The sequence below is a fragment of the Cebus imitator genome, unplaced genomic scaffold (genome assembly GCF_001604975.1).
Source record: "Cebus imitator isolate Cc_AM_T3 unplaced genomic scaffold, Cebus_imitator-1.0 Scaffold317, whole genome shotgun sequence".
Lineage (NCBI taxonomy): Eukaryota > Metazoa > Chordata > Mammalia > Primates > Cebidae > Cebus > Cebus imitator.
The window spans coordinates 1742449-1766406 of NW_016107632.1; the positions used below are offsets into that span (position 1 = coordinate 1742449).

General features: G+C 47.6%; 1 protein-coding gene across 2 annotated transcripts; it reads left to right on the forward strand.

Annotated features, from left to right (window-relative positions):
* Positions 1 to 1568: 1568 nt before the first annotated feature.
* On the forward strand, positions 1569 to 23602 carry ISX (intestine specific homeobox). Of its 2 annotated transcripts, XR_001817887.2 has the most exons (5): positions 1569 to 2941; positions 18806 to 18959; positions 20668 to 20782; positions 21677 to 22187; positions 22705 to 23602. XR_001817887.2 is itself a non-coding variant. In XM_017504009.2 (4 exons), the coding sequence occupies exons 1-4, from the start codon at positions 2713 to 2715 to the stop codon at positions 21881 to 21883; spliced, it is 705 nt and encodes a 234-aa protein (XP_017359498.1). In that variant the 5' UTR covers positions 1569 to 2712; the 3' UTR covers positions 21884 to 23602. The 2 variants fall into 2 exon arrangements, 1 of the variants encoding a protein (XP_017359498.1); XM_017504009.2 differs by having other exon boundaries at positions 21677 to 23602.
* The last annotated feature ends 356 nt before the right edge of the window (positions 23603 to 23958 follow it).

Here is a 23958-nt window from a genome sequence, read left to right on the forward strand (position 1 = left end):
TTACCTGGTTTGAATCTTGCTGCTTCTAATGGCTAGCTATATAACCTTACACCCATCACTCCACTTCTCTGGGCATGTCTCCTCAGCTGTGAAACAGCATTAATGACACCTAATTGATAAGGCCGTTGAGTGGATTAAGTGAGATGGTGAGCACACAGCTGCAGGCACGAAGCCCAGCACACAGAAGGGGCTCCATCACTTCTCTCTTTTTGCCTCTGCCACTTCCACCCCCAAAGATCCTGTCCTTGCCCTTGACCAACCATCTCAAGTACGCATCAGAGTTTCCTCTGCCTTGAGTGGAAGGAACCTCATCCTTCCATCCAACAGCCCCTTCCATGGACTAATGATGGGCCTGAGGGAACTCTGGCCTCTTCACTGCAAAGGTCGCTAAACTGGTTCATTTTCCTCCTAGCACAGGAAAACTCCCCTGTCCAGCCCTAGGAGAGGGACAGTTCTAAGCAGGATCATGTGACTCACTCTGACCACAGAATGTGAGAAGTTTTATCAACCAATTCCACTTCTGACTCATCAAAATTCCTCCTCTGAACAGAACCAAACATCGCATGTTCTCACTCACAGGTGGGAGTTGAACAATGAGAACACATGGACACAGGGAGGGAAACAACATACACTGGGGCCAGATGTGGGGTTAGAGTCTAGAGGAGGGAGACCATTAGGACAAAAGCCTAATGCATGCAGGACTTAAAACCCAGATGACGGGGTGATAGGTGCAGCAAACCACCAGGGCACCTGTATACCTATGTCACAAACCTGCACGTTCTGCACATGTATCTCAGAACTTAAAGTAAAATTAAAAAAAAAAAAAAATCCTCCTTTGCCTTCTCCCTTTCCCCAGAAAGCTTGGAGCCTATACTTGGAGGATGGTGGCATGACAGTATGAAAGGAATCTGGGTCCCTAAATGACTGCATTAGAACGTGATATGGGTAAGCTATTCTGCTCCTGAGACTATGGGGTTTACTTGTTACTGCAGCTGAACCTAGTCCCCGCTAACTAAATCAGACAGCCTGACACTTCCAAAGGGCACAGCTCCTAAAACGGGGCATCTTTACCTATTCCCTGTCTCAGGGTAAGTTCCTCCCTCTCCTGACTCTCTCTTCTCAGGGAGTGGAGGCCAGCTTTTCCTACCCCCACCTCCCGCCCCTGCCCTCTATAAGAAGATCTGGATTCTAACATCCAAATTCACATCCATAATCTCTGCCAAGGTTTCCATCCCTCTTGTGCACATTGGCTCCTTGTGGCCAGGATGGCATCGTGGAGCTCCCCAGGGGAGTTCTGCGATTGGGCCTGCCATCCCAACCTCTGCACCTACTTGGTCTGGACCTCAGTTTCCCCACATCAAAAAGCCCTGGAAGCCTTCACCTGATCTGATATTTGCAAGCCACAGGAAGCATATCTGAGAGTAAATGAATGCCTGAGACTGACAGCCAGCAGACTGCACCTCAGCCCAGCCTCCCTGACACATGACCACAGCCTCTCCTGGCTGAGTAAACATGTTTTATTGGGCCTGGGTACACTTCCCGGCCATTCTGCTCCCACCTCCCTTCTCCTGCTCTGGCCAGTTCCCCAGCACAGCCGCTCCCCGGGGCCTCCAATACCTGTCCTTCAGATCCCCACTGTCTCCTGACACGTTTCTACCCTGACACCTGCATCCCCAGCCTTAAGGGGCGTGGAGAGTTTCTTCTCTTATCAGCTTGTTTTACTGCCCCCTCCTCCTTGGTTACACAGTAATTTGGAGCAAAATTCCTGGCAAGCATAGATCAACAACTGTCAGCTCCCAGCCAGAGAGAAAGGGCCCCTTCAGTGCTGTCTCAGGAGACTGGGAGAAGAAGCAGAAAGGACCCCACAAGGAAGGGAGAGGCGCCCGTGGAAAGAGGGTTTCACATGCGAAGTGAGGTCAGGGAAACGAGAACAGAAAAAACCAGGGCCAGCCCAGAGACAGCTGAGAAGAATCAGACTCACAGCTCAGCCCAGCCCTGGCACAGAGAAAAGACAGGCCTGGCAGCACCCAGAGACCCTCTTTCCTCAGCCTCCACCGGCAGGACAGCAGAAGCACTGATGCTCTGGAAGGTATGTTCTGGAGTCTGGAACAGCAGAATTTAAGGAAGTAAAGATGAGTGTCTGGGAAAAACCCTCAAGCTGCAGTGTGGCCCATGACTGAGTTGGCCACCTGAGGCCAAGGGTGGCACTCCAGCCTCCCAGAGGCTGGCTAGAGCCACAGAAAGGGCCAGAAGCCAGAGAAAGGCCAAAGGTGGACACCCTGCCTCCATATCTCCTCTGGAAACTGACCTCCTCTTTCCTACGCCTTATTGTCTCTCCCTCTTCTCTTTGTTCACCTCTGGGCGGTGACCTCAGGGATCCTGGCCTAAGCTGGTGATTGTGCAGGCAACTGCGTCCGCAAAGACTGTTCTCCGGAAGATTGAACCCCAATTCAGCCATGGTGACTCCTTTGACATCAAACTGGTGAGGGCTGTGAGCCGGAAGCACAGGATACCCTTCCTTCCAGCTCCTCGGTTGTGATCTGCCCATGGAAGTCCCTGTGGACACGAAATCCTGCTGGGATCATCTAACTGGAGGCTCTCTGTTCTTCACCTGCACATGCCCTCTTGAACCCAGGAGGTTCAGGGGAGGAAGTACACCACCCTCCACTGGCACCCCCCTTGGCCTACACAGAGTCACCCCTGAGCCTTTCAATGTGTGCTGAGGTGGGCCCTGCTCTCTACAGGGGTATGGAAAGGAATAGCTTGGGGTGCTGTGAGGCCCCCAAGAAGCTGGGCCTGTCCTTCTCCATCGAGGCGATCCTAAAGAGGCCTTCCAGGAGGAGTGATATAGACAGGCCAGAAGGGGCAGGTGGAGAGGGCCCCGGGGAAGCTGCAGCCTCAGGCTCCAGCCTAGAAAAGCCCCAACAGGACCAGCCCCAAGGTAAGTGTCTTCTGATCACTTCTTTCTGTTTCCTGGGCTTCAGACCCAGCTGGGGACAGGCAGAGAAAAAGCTTCTCCGTCTATATCAACTGAATAGAGGACTCTAAAATTCAGAGCAAGACCAGGCTCTGGGCTGGTTGCCTGATAGAACTTTCAACCTTTGGTTTTTCAGCTGCAGACACCAAGGCTCAGTTAGTTGCAGAATTCAGGGACCTGGGGCTTTTCCCTGTCACCAGGTCCCAGCTAAGAATGCTAGTTATCATTTATTCAGCATTGACCATGCGATAGACATTCTAATTTCAGTAGAAAAGCATGATTATCATAACTGGACAGATAAGAAAATTCTGTGAAAGAGAAGTGGAAAATGTTCCCAAGTTACATAGCAGGTAAACAGAAGCCCTGTCATCAGGACCTGGCTCTGACTCCCCTAAATCCCTGCTGGGCCCAGCACAATCTCCTCCTCTTAAGCCGAGTTCTGCCTGCACAACTTCCAGGGGCTGAAGCTTTAGCTTGAGAAAGGCCTGTCCACCCTGATCACCTTCCTTGAGCCTGTGGCCGCCCCAAGCCATGTCCCCAGATAACAGTGACCAGGTAGATTGAGAGCTGACTTGAAGAAGGGAGGAAAGCCGCACTGGGGCATTGAGGTGGACACACACCTGCTAAGAGTCAGGAACCCAGGGTGAGACTTAGGTCTGGCCTGCTGTGTGACCCCGGGTACGTCCCCATCCACTCTGGCCTCAGCCTTATGCTTGACAAAACACCTAGGTGAGGGAATAAGAAGTGGTGAAGCTGGCGATGTCTCAAGGGTCTTCTGAGTCTGACAGTCACCGAGCCTGGAATATCTCACATGAGGTTCTTAGTTCTTTCCCGTCTTCACCCTTTGTAATCCAAGAAAATGCTGGAAAGGAAGCTCAGGGAGCCCTCGACGTCATGACCAGCCTTACATAGAGCTCCACATCCCCCCACCAGGCAAGTCTCCCATGGAAGGAGCTGATGAGGGGTCGCACTCAGCTGCAGGCATGGGGAAGACCAGGAGGGCTGCGGGTCCGCAGGCAGGCAGGAGGCTGGTGTGTTTCCCCGCAGCTGAGCTTTCCAAAGGGACAGGGTTCCCAGCTTAATATTTAGAAGTTCACTAATATCTTCTAGTCCATTGAGGATTCATAGAAACATTTCCACTGGAGTCCTGAGTTTTTCTATGATCACCCTGTGTCACAAACAAGCGGTCTCGCCCCTGCTGCCATAGCAGTTTCCCTTTTCCTAGCCTGATGACAGCAGGCTTTAGAAAGGAAGCCACTCTTTCTATGCCTCCACGGAAGATTCTAGCATGTTCCATGTCAGCTATCCATCTGGTCCCACAGAACAGACCCAGTAAGTTCTGGCCAGACTAGCAGTGGTAATAATGGATGGTTCCTTATTACTTCCATTTTCCCATCTCATTGCTACACTTGAGAGCCCAACTTACAGACGATGAAACCAAGAAGAGAAGACAAATCCTCCACGAAAATTATGTGAGTAAAGAACACTAGAATTGAACCCTGGTGGCCTGAGACTATCCCCTCTAGATTATTCTTGAACATAGTTTAAATCTATCTCTATCCCCTCTAGATTATTCTTGAACATAGTTTAAATCTATCTCTATCCCCCCTAGATTATTCTTGAACATAGTTTAAATCTATCTCTATCCCCTCTAGATTATTCTTGAACACAGTTTAAATCTATCTATCGCCCGCTATGCTGGAATTCAGCATTTCTGAAAGCTTGGAGAGGGTCCCGCTCTCCCATCAAGATGACCTTGGTGGGTGCACAGATAAAAATGATCTAGCTCGACAGTCTTGTTACTTCTACACTAACCTTGTATTTATGAGGAAAGATACTGCTATCCGTGTATAATCATGATATAAGGTTTTATTTTTAAATACATGTATTATTTAAGTCAAACAAAAAAAAAAAGTCTATTTGGGAAAATGCTAAGCAAATAATACAGATGAGACACCAGCATGCCAGAAACTATACAAAAGAAACCTGCAGAAATTGCAAATGAGCTGGAGTCTGTGAAGCAGGCCAGGTGAGGAGGGCAGGGATTCAGGAAATCTGCCCATTAAGCCCAGATCCGGCCCCAACGCACAGGAGGACCTCAGGCAAGTCACTTCCCTCTCTGGCCTCAATCTCCCCATCTGTAATATGAAAGAGCAGAGCTAGAATATTCATAGTCTCTCCCAGCTCTGTCATGCCATGACCCATTCAACAACAAATTAGTTGCTGAAAAACCTTGGAGGATTCCCTCATGGTGATTTTCCATCGCAGAATCTTACTGCCTTGCAGAGAGGATGATCATGATGCCAGGCAGGGGGGAGCAGAGAGACTGGAAGGCTCCCCCTGCCTCTCCCTATATGCCCAGCCCTGTGCTTGTTGCTGCTGGCTGATGCTTCTCTACTCCCTGTCCTACGTCCCTCCTCTTGTGCAGGACCCCTCAGCAGAGGGCAACAGGACAAGACATAGACAGCAACACCCTCCGCTGTCCCAAGAATAACGATACAGGAGTCAGTTCCTCTTTGTCTCCTTAACATTTAAAGGGCTTCCTAGACTGGCTCATGGACGTCCCTTGCCATCTCACCTAGGGCACTTGTTAAAATGCAGCCTGTCAGGCCCAGCACTCAAGACTCTGACTCTAAGTCAAAGGGCCCAGGAATCTGCATTCTAACAAGCTCTCCCAAATGATTTTGATGTTGGCGGCCCAATGAGGTGGTCCTTGGAGGAAGCTGAGACTCAAAACAGTAAAGTGGCTCTTTCTAAGCTACATGCAGGAGATAGGACCGGGCTGGTTATCTAGGCTCCAAGGTTAGTGTATTGCTCTACCCCCCTCATTTCTCATGGCAGAGACCAAGATTCCCCCTGACTTCTTCCCATTCCTGAAGGGACCTCCACGATCTATGGGTTGGACCCTCCCAGGTCTTAAGTCAATGGGGAAATCCAAGAGGACCTCTCTATCTGAAAAGATTCTACACCCAGCTTCCTGCCCTCTCCTCCAAGGAGAGAGAAGTCCTCTAAAACCCAGGACCCTCCAAAGTTAAGGGAGACCCAGTCAGGAGGAAGCCTCTTTATACTGAAATGTCAGACCCTAGGAAGAGAAAGAAAGAGAGAGAGAGAGACCGTTTTTGCACCTCTACCACGGATAATCCTCTGTGGGGAAATCATAAGCCCAGGGGGAAAGGTGATGGAAAATTGGCAAGGAAGAGACCACCCCAGTGGGTAAACTAGTATGGGTTGCCTGGCCTGTGGGGAACTCAGGTATCTTCCCTTGCCTGCTCATCAGCTCTTCATTCATTCCGTGAATCTTCACTGGGTGCTTACTCTGGGCCAGGCTGGGGGCTGGGGAGGTAAGGTGAGTAAAACAAGATTTAGTGACTACCCACCCGGAGGGGGATGGGGTCGGCAGGCATGGGAGTTCCTGGCAGTGCCACCTTGGGGCAGTGCCGACTTCTGCCCATCTTGTCTGGTGGGGCTGGCCAGGGTAGAATTCTTGGCATTTGAGAAGCATCCTGAAACAAGGGACAGCAACGTTTTTCTGCAAAGGAACAGATGGTAATTTTAAGCTTTGAGGGTCAGATGGTCTCTGTCACAATTACTCAACTCTTCGGTCACAGCTGAAACTTGTCTGCAGACAATGTGTACACAAATAGGTAGGTTTATGTTCCAATAAAACTTTATATTCAAAAACAGAGGTCAGGCCAGATTTGGCCCCCATGCTGCAGTTCATCAGGGGCCTGCCCCTGACACAGGAGTGTGACACTCAAACTCCTTCCCAGACTGGCCCTGTTCGTCCCAGGCTCACCTCCCGTCACACCCCACTGGCCCTGTCTACCCTTGAGGTGCATGCAGTTCCTCTCCAAATTCCAAACCTCTCTTGCCCTTTAAATGCCTTGGCATCTTTGCCATTTAGAAGCCACTGCTCCTGCTCCCACCTCTTCTTGCTCGTCTTGTCCCTCTTCCTCCCTGTCTGGAATAATTTTCTATGGCTGTTGTAACAAATTACAGCCATCTGTGTGGCTTAAAACCCAGAAATTTATTCGCTTACCATTCAGAAAGCCAGAAATCTGAAATCCAGGTGTTGGCAGAGATAGCTCCTTCTGGGGCTCAAAGGGACCCATGCCTCTCTGGTAGTGTCTGCTGGTTCCAGCAACCCCTTAGCCTCATTTGACTTGTAGACCCATCACTCCATTTTGCCTACATCGTCTCACAGTCGTGCCATCTGCCTGTCTTTCTCTCTCTCTCTCTCTCTCTCGTGTGTGTGTGTGTGTGTGTGTGTGTGTGTGTGTGTGTGTGTGCGTGTGTGAAATGCCTCTTTCTCTTATAAGGACACCTGTCATTTGATTTAGGTCCCACCCTAAATCTGGGATGATCTTATGTCCAGAGCCTTAATTATATCTACAAAGACTCTATTTCAAAAAAAAAAAAGCAATTCCCAGGGTTAGAACTTAGACATATCCTTTTGGGGCTCGCTGTTCTATCCATTCTACCCATTACACCTTCCCTCATTTCTTTGTCCCCTCATATTCCTCTTTCTCCTTTTCCTTCCCTGTCCCTCACCTCTTTCTCCTCTCCTCCTCCTTCTCTTCTCCCTCCTTTCCCTAGCCCTCCTCCTCCCCTGAACTACCTGAAATCAAAGACAGCGTCTCTGCTATGGGCACTGAGAGAGGCAGCCCCGGTTTGGAGCCGCCACTGAGGCTTGCATATATCTCATCACCTGGTAATTAACAGCTCTGGCTCTTACCCAAGTAGACCCAGAAGCTCCCATCAGAACAGACAAGAATGGGGCAAAAGGACGTAGAGTTTAAAATGGGCACTTTCCCAAGAGAAGCATGCTTTGGTCTTCCTCCAATGGACTCTGTCTCTAAGTTCCTGATACCAGAGCTATGGGGACCTCTCTGCGAGGGGGCAGCTGTACTGGGAGACTGGTTCTAGAATTGAGAACCTGAATCAGTCTCAGGCCCTGTGGGAGCACAAGAAAGTACAAGGCATGGCCTAGTGAAATAATACAAGGAAGGGGAGGCAATGAATAAAGGGTATATTATTAAGCCAATGGCCCCTATGGGTAACTGAAGCTCAAATCCCTTGGGCAATGGAGCAAACATACTCCCCAGAATTATCCAAGGATTTGATCCATAAAGACAAACCCTGACGGTGAGAAGTAGATATGGAGCACAGAAAGGCTTAGGTGATACAAGCCAGGCATTGACAACATCAGCTATAATCATAAGACCCAGAATGTCAGAGTTAAGGGAAATCCAAAGGGGCAGAGGAGGAGGCTTAAAACGTTGGCTGTAATTTAAGTTTGATTTATCCATTGTGTTATTTATCCAGACATGCAATAAATAGCCACTGAATATCTACTGAGTACCAGGCATACCTATTGCACAACAAATCGTCCCAAAACTTAGCGGCTTAAAATAACAATAAATATTTATTATCTCACTCAGTTTTGTGGATCAGGAATTTGGAAGTGACTTAACTGGGTGCTTCTGGCTCAGGGTCCATCATAAGATTGCAGTAAAGACGTTATTTGGGGTTGCAGTCGTCTGGAGCCTGGACTGGAATAAAAAATTTATGTCCAAGGTGGTTCGCTCACATGGCTGGTGAGTTGGTAACAGCCACTGGTGGGAGGACCCAGCTCTTCCCTATATAGGGCCCTCCACGTGCTGCTTGAGTGTCCTCACAAAGTGGCAGATAGCCTTTCTCAAAGTAAACAAACCTAGAGGGACAGCCAGGTGGAAGCAGCTTGCTTTTAGGACTTAGCCTGAGAAACCACATCACTTCACTTTCACAGTGTTTCATTCATTAGAAATGAGTCACCAAGTGGGGCCCACTTAAGGAGAATTTGAAAAGAGGAGTGTCAACAAAGTTGCAAACCCATCTGACAGCCACTACAGTACTGAGTTGGAGACTGGAGATGGTATAGAGCGGTGGTCCCCAACCTTTTGGGCTGGTTTCATGGAAGATGATTTTTCCATGGACGGTGGGTGGGGGAATGGTTTCAGGATGATTCCAGCACATAACATTTATTGTGCACTTTATTTCTATTCTTATTACATACTCACCATAGTGTAGAATCAATGGGAACCCCGAGTTTCCTTTTCCTATGAGAATATAATGCTGCCACTGATCAGACAGCAGGTGAGACAAATAACCATCAAATTATCACAAATGAAAGTATAACTACAATTGTGGCAAGTGCTGGGACATGGTGACATGGTACTCCAAGGGACAATTCCACGGGGAAGTCAGTCTGTCAGGGAGGTCAGAAAGTGCATCCCAGAGAAGTTATTGTTGGTCTGTAATCTGAAGACTGAGTAGGGTGGAAGGGAGGGTATTCTCATGGAGGGAGCCCCAAGGGCAAGGACCTATTAATAGATGATGTCCAGGGATACAAGTTGAGAATGAAGAACCATTTTTGGATTTTAGGCAGGAAAGTGTACAATGATTAGTATTAATGAAAACTATTTGGTTCCAATTTACAAAAATTGTCTTAGGTTAGCTGAAATGGAGAAGAGTATGTATTGCCTTGGAGAAAATTAAGAACTCACTTCCCAGAATAAGCAACCTTCAACCATGATGGGATTCAGAACCAATAATGTCATCAATTCTCTGCAGCAGTTCTCTCTGCATATGAGCTCACCTCTCTCTTGCTGCTAACTGGCATTCTCCTGATAGCTTCCAACAGCTCCAAGAGTTATATCAGTCTCCAGTGATGTCCTCAAGATCTCTAAAATCCCATGTTCAAAAGCCCCAGAGGAGGGGCACCCACTGGCCGAGCTTGAGTGAGATGTCCACCTCCAAGCCAGTCAGTTGAGACCAGAGGATGTAGCTGGAGGAGCTGTGTGTGCTTGGGCCTTGTCTAGAGTCTTCATCTTGCTGTTTTCCTTTTTCTACTTCACTGCTCCTTGCTGGGATGATGGTTCCTTATTTCAGAGCCCTTAGAACTCTTTATACATCATTTTAGTCTCCATATATGGAAACCTCAAGTTTCTTTAACAACGGTGTGTTCCTAAAGAGGTTTCCTCTCCACTCCTTGTAAAGAGGCAGTTGTTAATAATTTGTTGGCCAAAAATGTCTCTTCCTCCTGTTTGCCAAGCCCTGTGACTTTGTATATCTCTAACCTGGGCACTCTGCGCATTTGCTACCTTGGTCGGCCTTCCATAGGTGTTTAAGCAAAGAGAACAATTAAATTCCTCCCCAGTTCTTGGCAAGAAGGATAACTAAATATGGATTCCCCCATTAAACAGGAACAAGTTCTAGGACACTTCCTGTGTCACACCTTGGAACATCCTCTGACTGCACAGTTTGTGTTGTCTGATTGTTCCCCTGCATCAACACAATATAGATTGGAGAGGAAGTGGGGACGGTCTGAAGCATAAACACACATGCATGCGCACACACACATGCATGCATGAAACATACATATGCATGCACACAATTTCCAAGCAAGGAAGGGAGTTAGAACTGTTGAAATATTATAGCACTATCAAAGCACAGGAAATCAACCCATTGCTACCCTATTCCAATAATCTGTGCCCATGCTTTATGTTTTAGTCTCACCAGACCTAAGCACATTGTCATTAGTCACATTGTCATAACACAAATACGATATACAAACCTAACAAAGTGCTTTAGAACACAGAAGAGGGAATAATGGACTCTGCATAACACTATCAGAGAGGGAACTTCAGACAAGAAGTGGCTTTTGAGATGGAGTCAGACAGAGAAGGGCCTTGTCTGGAGTCTTGGACGTGGCCAGGAAGATGAAAGCCTCTAAGGCATCCAGGAGGCAAAAAAGGAATCATCCTTTCGAGAAACAACAAAATCGAGTGGCTGGAGTCTAAAAACCATGGAGCATAGTCACAAGCGATGAAAAAGGTAAGGTAAATGGAAGGTCGAGTGTGTCAAGCCAAGGACTTTAGCCTTCATATATGTACATCAGCATTTTTTAAATCTTAGATTTTAAAATGTTTTGGGAACTTCAGGCTTTCATTGAGATGCATGATCAGAGCTGCCTTGAATGAAGGGAAGATGGAGTGGGTCCCACACACATTTTAAAGGAGTTCTACCACTGTTTGTTTTGTAGGGTTTCCTTATGATTTCCTTTAACAAAGGGTAGAGTTGCTTTAAAAAAAAAAGAAGAAGAAGAAGCAAGAAAAAATTTTTAATATACATAAGTAAAAAGTATGAGTGAGTGTGTGAGTGTGGTTGCGTGGTGGTGGGAAGTACATATGCTAAAATTTATGCATACAAACTATTATGAAAGTGAGACCATAGGTGTGGAAGATGCCAAGCCTCACACTGCCTAGAGACTGCTAAGCCAGTTACCCCCAGGAGTAGCACTCCCTTTGCTGGTGAGTTTCTCAAAGGTCTGCTACTAATTGCTTCAGCGATTTCTTTATTCTTGTCTCTTTTCACCTTTCTGTTTTATTTGGTTGTTTATTTACACAAGAAACTCCTGTGTATTATGGGAAAATAGAAAATACAGATAAAAAGGTAAAAGAAATCTAACTATAATTCTATCATTTCACCATCCAGTAATAATCACTACAGATATTTTGATTGAATGATTGACTCATAGAGACTGATAGAAAAAAATATATTGCAAATATGGAAGCTAGTTTATTGTAAGCTAAAATTTCGCACTTTTAATTTTTAAAAAAAATCTATTGTGTTTCCACTAGGAGATTCACAACAGACCTTGGAAAGAAATGTTTGATTGATTTGAGCTTTGATGGATGAGTAGGAGTTCACTAGGCAAAGGAGGACAAGGCATTCCAGACTCAGGGAGCACAGAACAAGGACCTGGAGAATAAAAGGGCATTGCTGATTTGGGGAATCTGGAAATGGTCAGGTGGGACTAAAATTATGGAAATGACAATTGAGGGAAACCAGATGAAGCTAGAAAGATGAAATGGGAAAGGCCTTGAATGCCATGCTAAGGAGCTTGCCTTGTTCCCTGTGGGTGTAGGGAGCTATAGTAAGTCTATGGCCTGACTAGAGAAATGAGGCCAGCAAAGGTCAGCCATGGGGAGACTCCTGCTATGCACCCCACTTTCGTGTGTCAGGAGGTGTCCCCAGCCTACAAGAGGGCTTCAAAGGGGGCCCTGGGTGTCCTCCATGGTGAACCCACTGTTTTCAGAAGATAAGGACGAGGCCCATTTCCAGAGACTGCCCAGCAGCAAAGTCCCCTGAGCCTTTAACTGTGCAGACAGGACCTATTAGCAGACCCCAGAGAAGGAGCAATCGGGGAGGGTGCTGAGCGCGGAGAAACATCCGTTTATAATTAGGTGGCCTAATCACCTGTGTAAATTGTGTATTTCTTATGATCGATGTGCTAAACGGCTCAGGTTTAATTAAGTTCTGCGGACTCATTCTCTTTGAAGACCCATTAAAGTGTGAGTCACAGCTTGTACCATTAATAACTGGGAGAGGAGTAACTTGAAAAGGGTGGCTGCTGCCTCCATCCCCCTCCACTGTTGCCGCCAGGTGCCCACTCCCCAGGTGGGCTGGGCTGTGACCTCCTGCTTCTTAACTTCTCTGCCCAGAACCTGGTAGGGAGATGCTGGGCTGGATGGGAACTCAAGGGTTTTCTCACTCCTGATCCAGTGCTCCTTCTCAGATGATCCATGCTGCCTCAGATGTGTCCCTTCTTAGTAGGTACCCAGAACACCCTGCTTTCTCCTGGTGACTGAGAATCCTGTCCTATGGATGGACCAGGGCCGTCAATGAGCTTGCATTTTCCAGCCTCTTGTCTAACAAGTTTCCAAAATTCTACACACTGAGCTGCATTCTACCTTCTTCTCTGTTCCGTATTATGCTGTTCTGCCTTCCCCCACCTTGATCTCTTATTTCTGTGATCTGTAACCCAAGCATCAGCCTTCCTGGCCCCCTCCCAGCCTCCCCGTTTTCTGTAGGAAAATTGAAATGCTGACCTTCATCCTTCCTGAACTACCCCCGTGGACACTGCTCTTTACCCTCCCACCCTGCTTTGTAGTCCTTGACTAGGGGGACTCTGCTCTGACTCATCATCCAGAGCTCCTGGGCACCATCCCCTCCCCTGGTCTCCCTCCTTCTCCCCAGGCACCAGCAGAGATGTGAGTGTCATGCAGCCCTCCCTTCCTCTTGCCTTCCCTATACTTCCGGTTTCCCCAAAGCCATCAAAGCTGACACTATACCTGAATGTATACCTATCAGATACTATCTTTCCTAGAGATTTCAGTGATCTTTCCTGATTATTTCAGTGATCTTTCCTCATTGTTTCACTGATTTCTTTATTCTCATCTCTTTCTACCCTGCTGTTTTATTTGGTTGTTTATTTACACAAGGAGTTCCTGTATATTACAGAAAAATAGAAAATACAGATAAAAAGGTAAAAGACATGTAACCATAATTCTACCATGTGGTAATCAGAGGAATTTGCAATGTAGGGAGAAACTGAAAGTTAGACCCAGAATGTGACTTTTTCAAATATTCAGTGGGAGACCCTCTACAGTAGCGCCGTCCAACAGAACTTTCTGTGATGATAACAATATTCTGTATCTGCACTGTCCAATATCATAGCCACGAGCCACATGTGGCTATCGAGCTGTGAATAGTGAGACTAAGAAACTGAATGTTTTGCTCTATTCAATTTAAATAGTCACATGTAGCTAGGGGCTATCACATTGGACAGTGCAGTCCTAAGGAATTAAACCCTTCACAAGGCACAGCCTCAGATCCTAACCTCATTTCCTTGACTCCAGGCTGAAGTCTATCTGTCTCTCCTAAAACTGCTCTTAGCCTTCTGGTTGGGTCTTTCCAGTCGTACTTCCTCACCAGTATGAATTTTAGGCACCCCTGCTTACTCCAAGAGAGGCCACTGAAACGGTTAGACACACACACAACATCATGATCAGCATCATCACCTCTCAAGGACAAACATGTATCCTGAGAATGGGTGGTTCAAAGCTGATGGGAAAAAATATTTTTCTAACCAGCCTATGACTTGGCAGGAAGCCCCTCCACCATGAAGTCGGCAGTCAGGTTGTTTTGCAGAGTAGAGTTTAGATCCTTTCCTTTTTCACCCCACCTCTAAATTACCTTCTTCCAGTCCTCTTGGGAACAGGGAAAAGCCAGCATGACTTAAGAGCTGCTCTTTTAGTTATACAAATGGAAGCTTTGAAATATTTATTTTATTACGGATTCTATTCTTAGTCATAAATTGTTGTTCACCTGAGTTTCCTTCTGGGGTACATGGAGGAGATGGCTTATTTTCGTTATGGTCTGTCTTCTGTTTCTACTCCTCTGTTCCCCACATTGTTTCATTTCCCGTATTCCAGTTCCACACCCTGTATTCTCTCCCACAGTTCTATAGTCCCAGGAAGACCTCAGCTCCATGCTATCCTTGACACCTCAGTTTGCCTGGCCAACCTGGAATCTTCCCTTTTGTTACTGTTTTTTCTTGGTTTTTTTTTTTTTTTTTTTGGCAGATTCCCACAGAACTGCACTGTATCATTTACTATCATCTAATATGCTGACTGAATGAATGAAGGAGTAAACGCAGTACTGTCAAGCATGGCTTGTTCATTTCGTCCTTCTGCAGACAGGCCCTCAGTGCCTATTAGGTGCTGGGTACAGAGATGACATTCACTGAGCTCTTGGAATGAATTAACACCTGCCATTTATCTGTACATCAGTTCTGATTGACTTCAGCTATCTCTCTTAAACACAATACCAGCTCTAAACACAGAACAAATATCTTTAAAAACACACACACACAAAGTTAAAAAAGCAGTGTGGACTTGGGGAGGGAAAGGGGGTAGAGAACGAGAGGCAGAGATGAGGCTGTCTTACAGAGGTGGGTCACAGGACGATAGCTTACTCTAACTCAAAGTCTCACTGCCTGCGACTCCCAGGAAGCTGCCAAGAATCCACAAAAGTGAGAAAAAGTAATTTGAATGGATAAAAATGGATTAACAACAAATGTGAGGGGTGGTAGAAAGGAGTGAGGCCAAAAGCAGACCTGAAATCTCATTTCCAAAACTGAGGCAACTGTGTCCGGTGGCTTCCCGGAGAGACATCTCTCCTTACTGCCCTCCAACCTTTCATCAAGCAAACCCACCCTGCAGGGAAGCCTGAGGCAAGGGCTTTTGAGTCATTCATCCTCCATCCCAGAGGAGGAGGATTATAAATGTCAGGGTGGATTTTGCCTTAGTGACCTGATCATTCAACGCCTCTCTCTTCCTCCATTCTACTGATGGGGAGACCGAAGCCCAGAGAATGAATCTAAAATGTGGCACAAGTTGCATGGTGGAACCAGGAACAGAGCTCAGGTCTTCTGACATCCAGCTCACCGGATTTCTACTATCCAATGACAGCAGGATTGATAATAAGCACCAAGAAAGAAAACAAGATCGTTGATTTCCTCAAGTGTTAAACTCTCAGAAGTGAAATCTATTTTTCACTGAGTGTCTACTCTAACTCTCAGTGTGTGAAGGCTTTACCTCTCTTATTTGGGGTAAAAAGAAAGTGTGCTTGGTGGGAGTCAGGAGACCTCAGCTGGAGCTCAGACTCCCACCCGTCCTTTGCGACAGCTTCAGTTCATGCTTGTCATCCTTTCTGACCTGTGACATTTGACATCATACAAAGTTTCAGACAAATTCGATGGAAGTCTTTTCTGTCCAACAGGATTGACAGCAGGGCCTGAATTCCACTTTTATCCATTTAAGGCACACATTTGTTAAGCTGTCATGGGGAGCAAGTTTCTCAGCTTGTCTCAGATACAGTCAGATACCAGTCTCTGCCCTCCAGGGAGTCAAAGCCAAGAGAGGGATGACAGCAGACACTGGAGGCTCCCTTCCCTGGGAGGCTTTGGGTTCTCTGAGCAGGAATGTGAGTGACTCTGGGACAGGAAGTAGCTAGGTTCTCAATTATTTCCTGAGAGCAGGCTTTTCTTATAAGGAATGAGGAAAAAATCAGGAGAGGCAAGGTGTCAGCTAGAATGGTAGGAATTCCACTGGGACCCAAAAGTGAAGGTGATCTGGGGAGACGGTTTGTGCCTTTTCTGCAATCCCTAGAACCACACCACAGGGACAATCTGTGGTCCAATTAAGACAAGGATTTTAATTCTGTCCCCAGAAGTCCATAGTCAGGTAAACAGACCCACTGCCTCCTGGCTTGGTCCTTCCCCCAACATCGTCTGTCACTTGGCTCTAACCAGGAGTTACAGGCAATGCTGGTTGAGTCTACCATTCTGCCAATGGGGCAATCTTCCTTACTGTCCATTGAGTGGCCAGGTTCAAGGACCACTTTTCTGTCCTCATTGTAATTAGTCTATCTGCAGCATGCACCCAGCTGACTGTGCCTTCTTTCTTGAAACAGCCCTCACTTTCTTCCTACTTCAGAGACCTCCCCTTCTTGGGCTCTTTGTTGTCTTCCCCATTGATGAACCTCTGCATGGTGGAGGTGCTGCAGACTTGCTCATGGGCCCTCTCGTCTTCCCCACCTACACTTTCTGCCTGTGTGATACCCATTCCCATGACTACAAAGGCCAAATAGATGCTGAGAATTCCTTAATTTGAACCTCAGTCCTCAGTTTGCCTTTGAGCGCCAAATTTATCAATGCATCTTCTGATTCCACAGCTACCTTTGGCCAACCAGTAGGCATCGCACACTTAACATGTCCAAAATGAATGCCTGATTTCCCCAAAATACAAACACATGAACACACACACATGCACGCACGTGTGCACATGTGCACACTCACACACACACACACACACACCTTTTGCTCAAGCTAAAACCAAATTGTCATCCCTGATTTATTTCAGCCAAAAGATAATCCATCAACCTCACTTGACAGACTCTCTCCAAAATATATCCCATAATTAGCTCTATACCTCCCTGCAAACAACTTCAGCAGCATAACAAGAGAGACAGTGGCTGATGGATCTCATCCCACTTATCACATCTGCCACCACTGTGCCACTAGAGGTGTTTGATTCTCCTTCCTAGTTGTATAACAAAAAATTTCCAGGGATGGATTCCAGTAGGTTCAGTTCAGGTTCCCACACTTGAACCAATCCAGTTCCCACTACAACTACTTGGTGGGTATAGGCGAAAAATAGTTTTCAAAAGGAGGGCAGGGCAGTTCCCAGGAAACAGGCACTTCTGGCAGATAAATCCCAACAGATGTCCACGTCCCTTTGTTAGCGCAGTGACCACCATGTATTCTGGGTCATGTGCTAGCCTACCTGGACCCCTATCTCACCATATGATGAGTGCTTCCAATCAGGGACCAAGGCTTCAGCTTTTCCACAACTTACTACCTAGTGTTGTGCCTGGAATGAAGAAGTATGTACTTAACAAAAAGGTAGTTGAATGAATGACAAAGCTAGCAAGTAGAATGAAGATATTGCCGGTAAGAAAGATCACCCGGGCCTAGAAAGATTGGGAAATGATTTTTGGAGGTTATAAGAATGAACACAGGTGTTGAAGAATCAGCAGACGTTAGAATTGCAGACAAGAGAGAAGGAGTGATCCCGGACAGAGGGGATTGCCTTAGAAAAAACAAAGTAATAAGCACACACATGATGTATTATGGATATGGTAAGCAACCCAACTTGAATGAAGCAAGATGTGTGGGTCAACAACGTACTGGAGGCAGGGCCGGCTTCATGAGCGTGTGTGTGACCCATGCAGATGCTCAGGGCCCTGTACTCAGAAGGAGGCGCGGCGAGCGGAATTGAATGCATATTGTCACCATCTTGAAATCTTGATAATTGCATGTTTGAATCTCTGATTAGTGGAACCCAGTGGAACAGTGATGCATGCACCAGGGGTGATCAATGCCCTTGCATAAACTCCCAGCTTCTCTAGGATGGGCTCTTGGCCAACTGTTTCCCTGCTCCTACCCAGTAACTGCTGCTCCCTCCATCTTGGAGGGAAGGGGACTGGGAAGGGGTTCATGGAGGGTTGAGGTCTAGCACTGAGTTGCTGAGTGGAACCAAATTTCGTCATGGGGTATCCATGACTCTAAGACTTAGGGTGGGTCCCTAGCTCCCCGTGAGGGTCTACTCTTACCCTGTCAGTATCCTTGTGATCTCTCAGGGATGCATGACATGAAATAGCACATAAAAACCCACCATGACAGTTTAAGAGACTATGGAAAAAAGAAAGAGCCATTTTTCTGCTTTTTGAGCAATAGGCCCCACGTTTTCATCTTGCACTGGGCCCCACAAATGATGTAGCCAGCCTGAGTAGAACTGAGGCTGGACAGGTGGGTCGGAGACAGGCTGTCAATGGCTTTGACTGCTCTCAGGCTCAGCCTTTACTTTGCAGACCAAGACCGACACACTTTTCTATGAAGAACTAGGTGGTAATTACTTTAGTCTTTGCAGGTCACACGGTCTCTGTTGCAATGATTCAACTCTACTGTTATAGTGCAAAAACTGTCAGAGACAATATGTAAACCAGAGGGAGAAGTTGTGTTCTAATAAAACTTTATTTAAAGACAGACAGTGGACCAGATTTGGCCTGGGGTGGCCATAGTTTGCCATCTCCTGCTGTAGACAAAAGAGAGTCGTTGAAGGCAACAGAGCAGCAGAAAGAGGCAATTAGAGAAGATTTTCTAGAAGGTTAACTTGGCCTCACTGCCCAGGGTGGGTGAGGTTCAGTCTAGAGGCAGAGGATTTTAGGAGAGAGAATACTGTGAATCACCAAGCTCGAGGAGCAAGGGGCCAAGGCTTGGGAGCAGCAGTGGGGTGGAAGGGTAGGATGAGGTAATACAAAAACCTCGCATAGGTGCTGACACCAAGGCCACTGTCCTGACTTGGACCCTCTCCCATGCAGAAGGGAGGAAGAGCAAGCGGAGGGTCCGTACCACCTTCACCACCGAGCAGCTGCATGAGCTGGAGAAGATCTTCCACTTTACCCACTACCCAGACGTTCACACCCGCAATCAGCTGGCAGCCAGGATCAACCTCCCAGAAGCTCGGGTGCAGGTACAGCCATCCCGGCCTCAGGCCCCAGCCCCCATGCCCTTGGGACCATGTGTGAGACACTATATATCCCGGACCCTTCGGGGTTGCCCCATCTGAAAGTTTCCATTGGCTTTATCCTGTGAGTACAGTCATTTTGGGGCAAATATTATTTTCTGTGAAATGAGGTCACCATACTTCCAAAATGGTTTCTCTCCTCTGGGAATGGAAAGAGGGTGAAGTGGCATCAATGGTCACCTTGAACCTCTGCTCCATACCCTTCCTCCCCACTTGGCGACAGTTCCAAAACATCATTCACCATGCAGCCTAATTTACAAAATAGGTCTTGACCGCCTAGACCAGGGGTCAACAACCTTTCTGCAAAGAGTCAGATGGTAATGACATTAGGCTTTGCTGTGTCTATTGTCAGTGTCAGAACAACGGTTCAACCAGACCAAGGCAGCACAAGAGCAGCCTCAGAAAATATGTAAACAAACTTTATTTATGAACATGAAATTTGAATGTTGTGTCATTTGCCTGTGTCATAAAATGTTACCCTTCTTTTAACTTTTTTCTAGCCAGTTAGAAATGTGAAAACTATTCTTAGTTCAGGAGCCATTCAAAAGCAGGTGGAAGGCCAGATTTAGCCTGTAGCCGGCAGGTTGCCAACCCCTGATATCTAGAAGACATGGGCACCCCTTTGGAGGCAGTGAAGAGAAGTGGAAAAGGTCTTGAATTCATGGTCTTTGTCGGAGGCCTGGTTTAGGCACTGACAGGCCAATCTCTCAACTGTAATCTCTTCACCCCAGGTGTTTTTTGCTTCATGCGGGATTAGAAATACAGTAGCCCACTGTCACTCACCAGAGGTATTTTCTGCCCTCTTCCCACATGCCCAGCTTTGCAAGTGCCATTCTAGCACACGTTGGTCTACCAGATCTGACTGTGGCACCATCAGCATTCTGTCTAAAACGGTTTTCTAAGTCGCTCTCCTTTCTCCTTTCCACAAATGAGATGGACTCATTCTAATTCAAAATCAGGCCGACATTCCATTCTTTCTTCATCCTTTCCTTCTGGCTGAGGACCCCTCCTGTCTTAGACTTCCCTCCTTTTCCTTCCCACCTAGAATCAGACACTAGCTAAATGGGAGGCCCCTGTGTCAGCCACAAAGCCCAGAATTCAACACCTGCCTATGCAGAATTACCGAGGATAAATGGCCACAAGTCGGGGACCATCAGCACCTGCTCAGGAATGCAGGGAGCTGCCAATGTTCAGCCTGCCAAGGGGCCCCAGGGGTTGAAAACAGGTGGCCCACTGGTGACCCACACATGACTTTCAGTTGGTCTGCACAGTATTTTAAAACGCAGAAGCTTTCACATACAAATCAAGATTCCAATTTGGAGACGTCATGAACCTGCAATGCCGGACTCCCATCTCCACGTGGTGACTGTTGGCAAGAGCTGAGAAGCTGCCCCCTTTCAGCTCCGTTCACCACAGACCCCACCACTCCCAATTGTGCAGCACCAGTGGCTTTACTCATGCATGGCCCCCCAGCCCTGAAGGCATTGAAGGTAGAAACCCTAGTTCCCTCTCAGAAAGCTGACCTCCAGATCCAAAGACATCCTGGTTGCCACAGAGGCTTTACAAACTTTCAAGTGCTGTCCCTTGGAAGGTGCAGTTATTATGAATTTCGAGGAGGTGGTATTAGATGGAGGAAAACTCTTGCTTATCCCCATCCTGGTTCCAGAATCAGCGAGCCAAGCGGCGGAAGCAGGAGAAGACTGGCAGCCTGGGGGCCCCACAGAAGCTGAGTGAAGCCAGCATGGCCCTGCCCACAAATCTGGATGTGGCTGTAAGTGGCTGAGGTCTCAAGGTGGGGTGGAGGGAGCCATCGTCCGGGAGTATCCCAGTCAGATCTAGATGTGAAGAAACACCTTGGGGGCTCTGTCTACAGGAAAAAGTCCAAGGAAAATTCTTTTAGAAACAGCACGGGGCAAGGAGAAATCTGGAAGACAGTGGGGCTGGGATAAGTGGCTGCCTCTCTGCCCCCATGTCCTCCTCCCTTAGTGATGATCATGGTGCCCGTCCTTCCTGTGCAAAACTTCTCCATTTACAAAACAGGGACACAGAGGGAAGTGCGGTACACAGACATTGGACACATGGGCTCTGGAGTCAGACTGCCCGAGTTCTAAACACAGCTCACAACTGCCTGAGGTATGACTTGGAAGAGTCACCTTATCCTTCGGAGAATGCAAGAAAGTTTTCTGATGAGGATGAAGTAACTGAGACCTAGAGAATGCTTAGCACCTAGGAAGTGTTCCCTAAGTATTTAGGGAGCCATCCATGGAGACAACACATATTTTTGAGTGTGTACCAGGTGCCAAACACTGGGGATAGACAACTCTTCCCTGCCCTAGAGTTAAAGGTATTTACACACCCACAGCAATGGGATTTTTCATTTATTCATTCTTTGCAAATGCAGAAGCTGGGCCCTGAGAAGCAAAATGACACTTCCCTGTCAAACATTGTAAGTACCAGGATTTTCTAATCCCCAGACCAAGCCCTTCTCCCCACCTACGGTAACCAACCGTCCAGGCTCGCATGGGTCCATACATGGTCCTGAGAAAACCAGAGCAAGTTGATCGTATTACCCACCCCGAGCTGCTCAGGCAGTGGAGGGAAAGGCTGAAAAGCTGCAGAGACAGCTTAGGATTCACTTCTGTCTTCTGAACTCTCCTTGTGACAGGGACCCATGTGGACATCCACCGCTCTGCACAGGCTGGCTCCTCCCATGGGGTGTTGTCCATCTGCTCAAGGTCAGCTGGCCTCGGCCTGGATCCCTGCCCGGATCACCTTCCTCCCATGGCACCCATGGGAAATGCAGCCTGTCCCAGGTCCTCCAACCCATCAAACTTGCATCCCTACGCTGTGTTCTTCCACCTCCACACCCTAAAAGGGGCAGCATCTGTGCTACCTCAACATAGAGATTGGACATCCTCTCCCCAAATGAGCCACTCTCCTCTCCAGGTGAAGGCAGGTTGCAGACGTGCCCTGGGCCTCTGGGGGAACCGATCTTAGAATCCAAACATGGCCCACAGCCCAGGAAGCTACCCTGAACATGCCAGTTGGAAGGCGGTACCAGACTCAACAGCAAAGTAAACAATAAAGGACAGCTCTCTTCTCTCCTGGCCAAAGCTGCCTTCCTGGTTCAGAAGACAGGCTGGATGAGATCTCAGGCCGAGCTCTGAAACGGGGAGGTAATCCTCTAGCACCTGTGCTTCCTCTAACTTGCTGTGTGACCTCCAGCCAGTCACTCACCCTCTCTGGACCTCATCTGTTAGAGGAGGCAGCTGGATAAAATGATTTTTGAAGACCTTTCCATGGTGGGCACTGAGACACAGAAGAGGCCAAGGAGAGATTTTTTTGTTCATATATGCACTCATCCATGACGTATGAGACCTACTGGGTATGCCATAAACAGAACTGGATATAGAAATAAACAACTCAGGTTCTGTCCTCGTTCATCGAAGTGTGGTGCTGGCCCGCTCCTGCAAGCAGAACACTTGCTCAGCAACCTTGCTGTTGGCCCAAGTCTAACATGTTCTTTATGATTGTGAGCATCTCAGAGTGAGAGGAAAATGTAGAAAGTTTTTAACATTCTAAACAGGATTTAGTGTCTTTAGTTATCCTGCTGGATTGGGAAGAGATGTTGTCATTTCTGGCACGAATGAAAAGTAGGATGGTAAGCTCTTTTCATTCAGTTTATCTTTCCAGGATATGTGCAAGGGGACTAGATGGAAGGCCAGCCTCACTCTGTCCTGGAAAGCCCTAGCTTTCAGTTTCCATGCAAAGACCCTGGGCAAACCACATGCTCTGTCTGAGCCTCAGTTTTCCTGTCTGTAAAATGAAGGTAGTAATTCCCACTGGTCGTCTGCCTCAAAGAGCATTCAGGACACTCTGAGAGGACATGGGAGTACTTTGCGAAGTGAGGGTGAGGCCTCGAGTGGGGTAATATTGTTATTCCAAGATTCCACTGCAAAAACGGCTGCTTTAGATCCCCACCCAGGATGAGTAGCTCCTGCCCTCAGGGCGGTCTCTCTGAGCTGCCCGTCTGCACAGGGGTCTCTGATTCTTGTCTTCGCAGGTGGAGGACTGGGCCTGCTCTGCTAAGCCTGGAAGCCTGGAATGACCCCTTGCTCAAGCCTAAAGTAAATTCAAGGAATCTTCCCCAAATCCCAGGTCTTCTGCAATCTACCTGTGCCCCTGACCCACCCAGGAGTTGGACCAGGAGCTGGCATCCCTGCCTCTTAGTCCTGCACTCCTAATTTGCTGTGTAGCCTTACCATTAATCTCTCTGGGCCTCAGTTTTCTCATTGGAGGTAGCTGTGCCTGCCCTGCCTGTAGGCATGCATTATGCCAGAACCGCAGACAACAGCTCACGAGATGCAAAAGTGCTTTGCCATCTTAAAAGTGCCAAATCACTCAAAGCCTATGAATGTGGATATGGACACCCAGTCTCCAGCACCCGCTGGATGAAAGGGGAAGGCTAGAGAGTGAGGGAGGAAAACTCAGTTAACGAACAAAGGCAGTAGCTCGTCACTTGGGTAGCAGGTGCCCATTTTAGGACCCTAAACTCAAATGTGCAAAATAAAATTTCTATCATTTTGCTATAGCTGGATTTACTTTCTGTGTTGTCTGCAGGAAATGTATGCTGGTAACTTCTAGGTGACTGATGTCTCACGCACTTCAGGTTTAAAGGCAGTCACTTGAGATCGTTGCCTTCTGCTCCCCTTCTTTCCACAGGGGTCTTTGCTAGGCTGAGGGGGAGGGTTAGAGAAGTGTTTTTGCAAATGCCACCTCCAGCCTCCCAGAGGGGATGTTTGCTTCCCAGCTTTCTCAGTCTCCGACTGGTGTCTTACCTAGCCTGGTCTTGGGCCTGACTCCTCTGCCCTAGAGATGTATCACCCCATTCAACTCCCTATTGGGGGTTCACTCCACATCCTCTGCTGCAGCCTCTCACCACAGTTG